The 11,427-nt window shown below is 31.5% G+C and overlaps 1 protein-coding gene across 1 annotated transcript; it reads right to left on the bottom strand.

The window, feature by feature from the left end:
* Window positions 1-395: 395 nt before the first annotated feature.
* LOC111711270 (inter-alpha-trypsin inhibitor heavy chain H4) lies at window positions 396-11,355 on the bottom strand. The gene is made up of 16 exons (XM_023485570.1): window positions 11,266-11,355; window positions 10,300-10,358; window positions 9,788-9,821; window positions 9,005-9,084; window positions 7,640-7,692; window positions 7,474-7,528; window positions 6,330-6,387; window positions 5,666-5,703; window positions 5,189-5,263; window positions 4,461-4,541; window positions 4,077-4,135; window positions 3,807-3,848; window positions 3,490-3,562; window positions 2,567-2,615; window positions 1,848-1,923; window positions 396-1,356 (listed from the first exon to the last, which is right to left on the bottom strand). Exons 4-16 carry the CDS (start codon window positions 9,059-9,061, stop codon window positions 1,173-1,175), a joined length of 900 nt encoding a protein of 299 aa, XP_023341338.1. The 5' UTR covers window positions 9,062-9,084; window positions 9,788-9,821; window positions 10,300-10,358; window positions 11,266-11,355; the 3' UTR covers window positions 396-1,172.
* Window positions 11,356-11,427: the final 72 nt, after the last annotated feature.

Genomic DNA, 11,427 nt, shown 5'->3' with positions numbered 1-11,427 from the left:
TAGAAAATATTTTAGCTTCTTTAAAAAAACTTTTTTTGTTCGTATGTTCTTATTTCATATCATTAATATACAAAAAAAGAGTAAAAGTATCAATAATAATGATAAAATGTTTATTAGCTTATCACAACAACATTTTCTATCTGTTTGTTCTTCTGTATTATTATTATTAATAATAATAATAATTGAGATATTTGAATAAGTAATGAAATAATTCGTCAAATTTTATTGAGAAAAATAAAACATTAAATAGATATAATGGTTCCAAAAAATGAAAAATATTAGATAAAAATTCAAATGTAGCAAATTGCAGGTCTAAAAGTGCTTCAGCAATAAATTTGAGATAAATGTTATTAATTTAGAATTTAATTTACAAAACACAGCCGGATGTTAATGTACAACAATTAAAGTTAAAACAGGGACGTTTTCACAGAGGAAGCAAGGCAGCCCCCCCCCACTTACATTTTACATGGGGTATAGTTTAAAGTTGATGTATTTTGCGCATTTCTAGTTCGTAAAATTGTATGCTCACAAGCTTATTACTAAGTAATGTCTTAAAAGGTATAATTCTAATCCCTCATTCGTCAAAATATATATAGTAAATAGAGTCACATTTTTATAGATCAAATGATACAAAGATCTAAAAGTGTGGCAAATCAAATCTTTTAAGTTATATGCATTCACTACAGGTCGATTATGAAGACAACTTTAAAAAATAATTAAGCATAAGATTCTGTAGTATAGTAATTGCTTTAAAAGGACTGTATGCGAAATTTCAAGTGACCCTCCATGCAAAGATGGCAATGCCCGATTTACAATGCCAGGCCTTGAAACCTTAATCTGAACAAGAAAAAATTAGATTTGATGATTTTGTTTATTTTCATTTCTTGTTTTCTGCAAAAGTGAGTTGCACATTTCAATCGCTTATAAGAAACAAGCTGCAGAAATTTAAAGAGTCAGAAAAACGATATTATCTTCCACAATTGGACCAGATTAAGATTTCAATGGTTCCATTGTAAATCGGGCATTGCTATCTTTACTTGGAGGGGTACAATGAAATTACGCTTACAATCCCTTTATTAATGTAATTTTACAGGCGAATTTCAATCTGTAAGCTAAGAACATGCAGCTCTAAATGTAATGTACTTTTCATCTAAAATTAGTAATGTTTAGTCCTAATACAGTACATAGAGAAAGGCTACAAATACAAGTGTACTTCTGTACAGGTATAGAGTGCTAGGTGTTCCGGACAGGATACTGAGCTTGTCCTGAAACCGGTCTGCTTCCCCGATATCACCGTTCTCGGCCCGGTCTGGCTTCACAACCACCAAGGAGGTGAGTGGAGTCACAAACTGGTATCTAGACAGGTATTAATAAAAATTTGAGAGTTGAATTGAACTACAAAGAGAAGATAGGGATTGTTTACATAGTAATGTAACGGTTACCGCCAAAAAAGTCCTTGGAAAAAAGTCCCAGAAATTCAAAACACAGGACTTTATTTCCAGTGACATTTTTTCCAAGGACTTCGGAATTCGGATTTTTTTCCCAAATTTTTTATTTCCAGGTTTTTTTCTAGAAACTTTTTTTCCCGGGACTTTCTTACATAGATTCTATTGTAACAAATAAGGAACTATTTTTTTCCTAATCGTTAACAAATAATGTGAACAAGGCCTTGTGTTTCTGAGCCAAGCAAGAGGGGCAATCACTTGTGTTTACTGCCTCGGACGGCGAACATGGGTAATCATTTAACGTCAAATAATTATGGAAGACGACATTCTAAACTGTTTACCAACTGTCATGTAAAAGAGGTCTACACAAAAGCGTGATAATTTAAAAAGAAGATGTTTTACCTAAGTGACAGATAAAGAGCCCTCTCGAGGTTATTACAGATGACAAGGCCATCCCCAGCTCCCTCTTTCTCTAGATCTAAAGAAATCCAATATTACAGATAAATAAATAAATCTCTAGAAACAGACAGCCCATTCTCTGTGCCTTCCCATAAAACCTAATGCCGTATTTTCACCAAATCTGCATAAAATTTTACGTAATATTTACGCTTAGATTACATAATTTGGTAAGTAAGGTTATTCCCATACATCTAAAGAAACCCAATCTTATGGTTAAAACTATCCCCTGTCCCCAATTCCTCTAAATAAAATGGAATATAATATCACAGGCAACTGGACCCTCCCCTGCTCTAGATAATTATTTAATTTCACAAAAGATATATACCCAGTTTTACCCAATAATTTGATAAATTCAAATTAATAAATACATGTTTTCCTCTTAATCTGCAGATTTACAGATATCTAGGGCTTTCTTTTCCTCTAAATATAAGGAAGAAACCTAATTTTATGAATAAACTCTAAATCGGAAAAAAACCTTCCCTATGCTTTATTGTCACCAACTATTCATAAAATAAGCTAATTATACGTAATTTTTACATAAAATTGGTAAATAGGGGATTCTTAGAAAAATGGGAGGAACCTGCAAATGACCAATCCCTGCTCTTTAAAAATTTACAAAATTACGCAATTTCTGATGCAGTACAAAAATAAACTAGTTTTACCTAGAACTGGTGGCAGAGGCCCAGGCTGGACACAGGAAACAAGTTCTCCCTGAACAGGAAATAATAAACAAACTTCTTAAATTTGCTCAAAGGTTTCCTATTTAACATTTCATGAAATTTTAACTTTTTCTTTGTTAGCTTATATAAGATGCAATCGTTGAACTGCCCCTGGAAAGTAAAAAAATGTTAAGCTATTTAATAAATAGTAAGGAGTAGTTGAGCAGGGTATGCTTAGCTAAATATAAGTAAATTATATCTTATCTTATCTTTATGTTACTCCTACACTGCTGATCAAACTAGAGAAATGGTTTTTGCTTTTCATTATGTATTTTTCTTACATTACTAACGTAAAATAGCAAACTTCTGCAAAAATCCTGGAGAAAAGAAGAGAATATTTTATAATTTTCTAGAAAAGAAGACGATATTTTATAGTTTCTTAGAGAAGAACACGGTATTTTATAGATTCTTAGAGAAGAAGACGATATTTTATAGTTTCATAGAGAAGAAGACCATATTTTATAGTTTCTTAGAGACGAATACGATATATTTTATAGTTTCTTAGTGAAGAACACGATATTTTATAGTTTTTTAGAGACGAATACGATATATTTTATAGTTTCTTAGAGAAGAACACGATATTTTATAGTTTCTAAGAAAATAAGACGATTTTTTATAGTTTCATAGAGAAGAAGACGATATTTTATAGTTTCTTAGAGACGAATACGATATATTTTATAGTTTCTTAGAGAAAAACACGATATTTTATAGTTTCTAAGAAAATAAGACGATATTTTATAGTTTCATAGAGAAGAAGACGATATTTTATAGTTTCTAAGAAAATAAGACGATATTTTATGGTTTCTTAGAGAAGAAGACGATATTTTACAGTGTCTTAGAGAAGAATACAGTAATCAATAGTTTACCTTGGAAAGTTTAGAGAACAGATTCTGCACTGTAAGATAGGCCCATAGTCTTTCCAGAAAATTGTACTCAATCCTAGAATGTCAATAAGTAAATGGCATGAAATTCTCTCTACTCTCTACTCTCTACTCTCTACTCTCTACTCTCTACTCTCTACTCTCTACTCTCTACTCTCTACTCTCTACTCTCTACTCTCTACTTACTCCCTACTCCCTACTCCCTACTCCCTACTCCCTACTCCCTACTCCCTACTCCCTACTCCCTGCTCCCTACTCCCTACTCCCTAATCCCTACTCCCTATTCCCTACTCCCTATTTACCGTGTGTCAGGTAGGAAATCTATATACGTGTCAACAGTCTCACTAAACCATAATTTGTAAAATATTAATTATTTAAAAAAAATAAATACACTCTTTAGTACGTCTTTGGAACTATTCAGACCTAAACTCCTGTTCTTGGGATTTCCAAAAGAAAGGAAAGATATATGTAAGTCTGTAAGTTCGAGGCCAGTAATTCCGTTTCTTTCTAAATCAAAGAATTGCAATTTGCAACAAAACTTTAAAATAAAAAATAAAAACTATTTTGGTTTCCTAATTGGTACAATCTCAGCAGCAGCAATATTTCCTGACTGAATATACTGACCAGAACTCTAAACATTATCAACTTTATAAGTAATCAACATTTACAATTATTTAAGAATAAGATGAAATAAAGACGACTTTTTGATTTTCATTAAACAAGATGATAAGTACAGCCTTGCAGGGTTACATATTTGTATAGGGAAACACATGTTGTAAATAATGGCAAGTTTTGAAACAGGATGATAAGTTTTGTGTGGGGTGACAAGTTGTGACATTTGTCTTTATATGTTTAGAAAGGGCAATTTTTTGACAAATAAATTACCATATTTTCAGAAAAATCCAACTCAAGATAAGAATATTTTCCATAAGTGGAAAACATTTTTTTTAGCAAACCTGAGTTGCAGTGATTTCATATTCAATAAACTGCTCTTCTTGTCCAGCATCCAGTATACCAGCAACTATCATTTCTCCTCCCTACTCACATCTTTTTATTCAATACCTACCCCCTCCTCTCTCCTTGCTACCTCCTTCCCATTTCTTGCTACCCTTCCCCTACTCACCCGACCCCCTTTTCTTATTATTTCTTCATGATTTAAAATGTCTATGGTAAATTAAATTATATGACTTTTCGGAAAATGAACAAGATCAGGATCAAGATCAGGATCAAGATCAGTATCAAGATCAGGATCAAGATCAGGATCAAGATCAGGATCAAGATCAGGATCTTCCCTCCACTTTTAGAATGTCTTTTGAAAAATTCTATATTTACTTTCAGGTATAATCTAAACAGAGACTTTGATTCAGTATTTTAAAGATTGTTGAATTTTTTATTTCACTTTTTATCTTTCCTTAGAAAATCCTTGAGCGACGTTTTAAGAAAACCCGAAAATAAAAATAATCAATTTAAAATTTACTTAACTAGAATTTTACTTTGAAATAAAGATAGTATCGAACCTAATATTTTATATTTTTGCACAAGTTAATAAAGATTTTGATAAATATGTTGTAAAGCATTATTCAAAACAGTATGTATGTAATCCATAACGCTTTACAATAATAAATATTGAGATCTTGAAAATAAAATTTAAAGATGATAATGATTCGAATAAAAGATATAGTTCCTGGTAGAAAGTATGGAAAACAGTTTCAGTGATAGATTGGGTTAAGAGGGAGGAATCCAAGTAGTTAAACTCAACCTAATAGTATCATTATTATCATTGTAATTTGTTATCATTGCTAATGTTGTTATGTTGTTATCATATTACATTAGTAATTAAAAAAATATGAAGCAAAAATTCCCAATTTGTGTTTAAAAATCATTATTATCAGTGTTATTATAATTATCATCATTATTTTCATCATTATTATTAATATCATAATCATAATCATTATCATTATCTTAGTTATTATCATATTATCATTATTTTGATTATTATCAGTGTTATGATTATTATCATTGTTATCATAATCATCGTTGATCAATGATCATATTAACAATTTTATCATTACATTAATTGTAAATTATTATTAAAATTAATTGTGTTTATTTTGAAAATTAATTATAATTATCACTATTATTAGAATTATCGATGTATTACCTGTGACAGTATGGGACTGGAAACCTCTTTATATAATCCTAACATTTAAAAAAGTAATTTGTAAACAACTGTCGGAATAACTGGTCAGGGTTGGAATAACTGGACAGGGTTGGAATAATTGGGCAGGGTTGGAATAACTAGACAGGGTTGGAATAACTGGGCAGGGTTGGAATAACTGGGCAGGGTTGGAATAACTGGGCAGGGTTGGAATAACTGGGCAGGGTTGGAATAACTGAGCAGGGTTGGAATAACTGGGCAGGGTTGGAATAATTGGGCAGGGTTAAAATAACTGGGCAGGGTTAAAATATCTGGGCAGGGTTAAGATAACTTGGCAGAATTGAAATAACTGGGCAGGGTAGGAATAACTTGGCAGAATTGGAATAACTGGGCAGGGTTGGAATAATTGGGCATGGTTGGAATAACTAGACAGGGTTGGAATAATTGGGCAGGGTTGGAATAACTGGGTAGGGTTAAGATAACTTGGCAGAATTGGAATAACTGGGCAGGGTTGGAATAACTGGGCAGGGCTGGAATAACAGGGCAGGATTGGAATAACCGGGCAGGGTTGGAATAACTGTACAGGGTTGGAATAATTGGGCAGGGTTGGAATAAACTGTGTATATATCCTATGTCTTTTATTTTTTATTAATGATAATTGTTTTACCTTCAAGTTGAAGACTTGCATCTGATGCAGTATAAATCTTCCTTGCAAAACCATAGTTCTAAGAAAAAGAACAATAATAAAACCCATACCTTAACATACTACACAGTTAACCAGAAACAAGGAAATATATAAAGGAACGCCCAACTCAAATTGTGTACTGTACTCTGCGGGAGGAATGTAAACAAACCCAGTGCCCCCACAGAAGTTGAAGGGAAAGGACTAAAGCTCTGATTTAATATAACAGTCCAACAAAAAACAAGTTAATATATCAAGTTAGAGGGAATACTTCTGATTTTTGGCTTTCTGGTCAATATGGAAAATACAATATATTCTTCTTCCACCCCTTGGGCCCTTTTCCATCAAAAATGATGCGTTGCCCCTGACTTTTTTGTTTTGATCTCCTCCCACTGCAGTACACAGATTTGACGCATCAGATATGGCGGTTCCTGGTCTATATATTTCTTGGTCAGAAAGACTCGAGACTTTAGAGACAACTTGGAGACTTTAGAGACAACTTGGAGACTTTAGAGACACCTTGAAGACTTTAGAGACAAGTTGGAGACTTTAGAGACAACTTGGAGACTTTAGAGACAACTTTGAGACTTTAGAGACAACTTTGAGACTTTAGAGACACCTTGGAGACTTAAGAGACACCTTGGAGACTTTAGAGACAACTTGGAGACTTTAGAGACAACTTGGAGACTTTAGAGACAACTTGGAGACTTTAGAGACAACTTGGAGACTTTAGAGACAACTTGGAGACTTTAGAGACAACTTCGAGAGGCAGATTTTTAAAATCTTATTTCTTAAAGTTATTGTTTCTTATAGAGCTTTCTTTGTATTATTTTGCAGAGTTAACCGCGATTTTACCTCCAAATGTCAACCTTTCCATTTAAAATGTTTTATGTCGTCATTATCTTTTGTGGGTAACCCTGTATAATAAAGTGTCAGTAGGAAATAAATACGAGGGAGGATGGGATATTGTTTAAAAAATTATAAAAATAATGTTAGGAATATCTAACAAACTTTGTTTTCACCAACATTATCCTTATAATGTCTAACAAAAATTTCCTAATTTCAAATTTCTTTTGTTTTCTTTGATTTTACGAATCAAATGTTGATGTTTCGCTTTAACAGTCCTTACCTGAACAGATAAAGTTTTCAGCATTCCAAAATCTGTGTGCATGCCAAATGCTAAACTAAAATTAGCAAATTTTAAACATTTTCAGCAAGAATACAAAAAATATTTAGCAAAAAAGTTTTTACATTTTTAAACATTTAAAAAATAATAAGTTTTAAATTGTAAATCCCTAAATATTGCTGCTTTCGTGTCTTTATTGGCTTCCCGAACATTCTCTAAAATCTAAAAAAATACTTCATTTTAATATTTTTTTTTGGCTGGATTTGTGTTTTTAATATTGAAATCTGGAGATTAATAACAAGAGGAGAACAAGCGTAATTTAATCTCGAGATTAAGAAAAAGAGTGGATCAAGCATTAATCCCGATATCCACCGTTCAAAAGTTCCCAGCTCAGAAGTCAGAACTTCATTGTTGTGAATCTCTCTTGAATACCCTGCCAGGTTAAGTGCCATGCATTGGATATCAAAACTAGGTGTTCAAATCCAGTTCTGATCTCCAACTCACTTTGTTTAAAGGGATTATAAGCGTGATTTAAAGGGACCCTCCATGCAAAGATGGCAATGCTCGATTTACCCTTAAAAGCTTTGTCTGATCAAGAGTATGAATTAGATATCCACTTTTTTGTTTCTTTAAACTGTTTTATTTCATTTGCGGGTTTTCTACAAAAGTGACTTATGCATTTCTTGCTTATAAGAAGCAATGGAGAAATTATCAGAATTTATCACTTTTCAATTGAGGAAAAACGACAGTATCTACTATCTACCACATTTTTTATCAGATTAAGGTTTCAAGGTACCGTTTTATCAGATTAAGGTTTCAAGGTACCGTTTTATCAGATTAAGGTTTCAAGGTACCGTTTTATCAGATTAAGGTTTCAAGGTACCGTTTTATCAGATTAAGGTTTCAAGGTACCGTTGCATGATTCAAATATTGCCATCTTTGCATGGAGGGTAACTTGAATGTACGCATACAGAGCTGGGAACTTTAGAATGGATAAACTTTAATCCTGACTTCTTGATCCGAATATCCATTGTGGAAACTTTTCATTTTAGTCCTAATCTACTCTTTTTATCTCTCCTTGGATATACGTTAATTGTTTTCTCTAATGAGAATATTTTTGTTCTCTCATTGGTTGCCCGCTTTTCTCTGATTGGCTGCTACAGTTTCTCAGATGATTAAATATTAATTTGAATTTTATCGTTTTTCATACACTTTTAAGATAATCTTGCAAGATTATGTTAATCTTGAGATTATCAAAAAGAGAGGATCAAGCATTAATCCTGATATTCACCATTCTTAAGTTTTCAGCTCAGTTCTTTTAATGGGGTTTTAATGGCAGGATAAACTGAAGAATATTTAGATACAGCAAATATTTTATAGCAAATTTAAAATGTCATCTGCTAGATATTGTAGAGACGTCCATCTTTTAGCCAGATTCCAGGTAAAAAACAAACAAATCATGAAATTTTATAAACATTTGCAATCTAGACATTTTTGGTTCAAATGTAATTAATGTGTTATTCCTGAAATATACCTGGACTGTATCGGTAACCCCCTGGGTTGGATGACCGTCAGTTAGGAAGAAAATCATGGATTGCACCCCATCAAGAACTCCTTTAAGAAACCAAACCAAATATTTAAAAAAGAAAAGATAGAAAAGTTAAAATAAACTCCGTCGAAAAATTAAAAAAATCATAAGTTTTTTATCTTATTTTCCACCAAAATTATTTATAATTCTCATTATTCCCATATTTTAGTTACAAAGATTGAGAACTGTCCCAATAATGTTTTTAATAAGAGAAGAAATGCGCAGAATGCCTCGTTTTATATTTTATTGTCTGCTGCAAAATATTTGAAATTCTTCTCAACTATATTTGGCCGGGAAATGGGCTAACTCAAAGCATGAACAAGAGGAATGCACTAACTACTCTATATCTTTAAATTCAAAATTTTACCTTTTTTCTTTTCTTTTTAAAACTTAATTTGTGCACATTAGTTTATTGTTACATTTTCGTTTAAAGGGATTGTTCAATTAGTTAAAAAAAAATCAAAATGATTGAAATTTTGAAAAATTATATCTCAGCCGACCAGAGTTTGAGCCGCGGCTTAAATATGGTTGGTTCCACTTAATATCGTATTCATTGCTTTAAGATTTATGCCGGCGCTAAATTGAACCCGGTTTTTGACGGATTTAAGACTAGGCTTAAATTCATTAAATTCGGCCACAGGATGAGGAAAGCGTTAAGATAACAATCCCTTTTTAAAGTAAAAATGTTTACAGATATAATTTAGATTTAGATTTTTTTGTTGGTTTTTCCTTTTTGTTTAATGTGTGTTACAATTTTCAAAGCCTATACACATTCATTAATCAATCTTTATTCAAATACTAACAAAAATTAAAACTTTATTATAGACTATGCTAAATCTTTCTGTATTTTGTTAAAGTTTGCTTTCCTAAAAAAATGAACAAAAAAGGATCGTTTAAACACGATCATTTTTGGTTCGTTTTTGTATATATAGATAGATAGATAGATATTAATTAATTAATTAATTAATTAATGGATTAATTGATAATTCATAATCTTACAAAATACAAATACTTACAAAATTTTTTGACAAATATATTGATTAATTAGCAGAAATATTGTTTCGATGATTGAAAGACAGACAAAATTCATGATTAATTTATTAATTGATTAATTGGTTGATTGATTGATAAACATGTTTATTAGTTGATTGATTGATTGGTTAATAGACATGTTTATTAGTTGATTGATTGATTGGTTGATAGACATGTTTATTAGTTGATTGATTGATTGATACATGTTCCTGAACTAGAGCATCATTAATGTTAGTTCCTCCAACCGCCTCCAACTTCCCGACAAAATCTGATCAATGAAAAAAATATTTATTAATTGGATTTTGGACATAAATTTATCAACATTGGTCCATTTACATTAATTAAATAATAAAAAATAGTTTAATCTTTAAACATTCTTTAAACAGAATTTGCATTGCTGGATTTAATTTAAATAAAATTAGAAATTGAGATAAATATTCATTTAACAAAACTAAGTTTTTGAGACAAAATTCAAACTCAACATCATGCCGCAAATAATTTTATCTAGATATATCAAAACCTATCCCTGCCACAAACAAAGACATCCAAGTTACAGATATCAGAAATAAGTAAATGGGTGAAATGATTTTGTATTTCAAAGAACATTAGTTCCAAAACTAACACTTGGTCCAGTTCTAAGTCCCAAAGCTAACACTTGGCCCATTTCTAACACTCAGTGTTAGAAATGGGCCAAGTTTTAGTTTTGGAACAAATTGCCCCTGCATTTCTTTTGACGCAAGCTATACATTACAAATCTCTGTATCTCTAAAATCTAATGGCGTAAACCTTTGATATTTAAGAAAATATGAAAGGTCCACAACACCAGGTTGTACAGGGATAGTTCCTTGCAAGTTACCAATGTACCTGTGCAATGATTGGTCTAATATTTTTTTTCCAAAAAGACAACAATGAAAAGTTTCAGCTTTTGAGAGGATAGCAGCAAAAAATGTGAAAAAGGAATTGAGTCTTTCCCACAAATTAAAATTATCTAATCCCTATATCTTTGCAACCTGAAAGTGTAACCCGTTGATATTTTAAACCTAATTTATTTGATCTAACATTATTCATAGTTTGAAATATCTTGAGTATACGACATTAGATTGCAAAGATATAGGGATTAGAAATTCAGAGTTTGTGGCAAAGACTCAATTCCTTTATGTCTATTAAAAGTTTACCTATTGCCTTTTCACGGTTTTTTGAACTTGCAGAAACTAAAGAATTATCCTCTATCTCCCAAACTGATATTTCATCAGAGAATCTGGTAAAAAAGTTTTAAGAAAAAGAAATTTTGTTTTGCTAATCGTTTCAAGAAGTGCAAACAATTAAAGACTAAGTTT

Source organism: Eurytemora carolleeae, unplaced genomic scaffold (assembly GCF_000591075.1).
Source record: "Eurytemora carolleeae unplaced genomic scaffold, Eaff_2.0 scaffold1101, whole genome shotgun sequence".
NCBI lineage: Eukaryota > Metazoa > Arthropoda > Copepoda > Calanoida > Temoridae > Eurytemora > Eurytemora carolleeae.
Note: the sequence above shows the minus strand (reverse complement) of the source record. Positions and strands in the feature narration are given on the sequence as shown.

Coding starts and splice junctions, on each gene's coding strand:
- LOC111711270 (XM_023485570.1), bottom strand. CDS start 9,061: ATGATTTTCTTCCTAACTGACGGTCATCCAACCCAGGGGGTTACCGAT. Junction 7,693..9,004: donor GGGTTACCGATACAGTCCAG/GTATATTTCAGG, acceptor GTATTTTTTTAG/ATTTTAGAGAATGTTCGGGA. Junction 3,563..3,806: donor GATTTCCTACCTGACACACG/GTAAATAGGGAG, acceptor TTGACATTCTAG/GATTGAGTACAATTTTCTGG.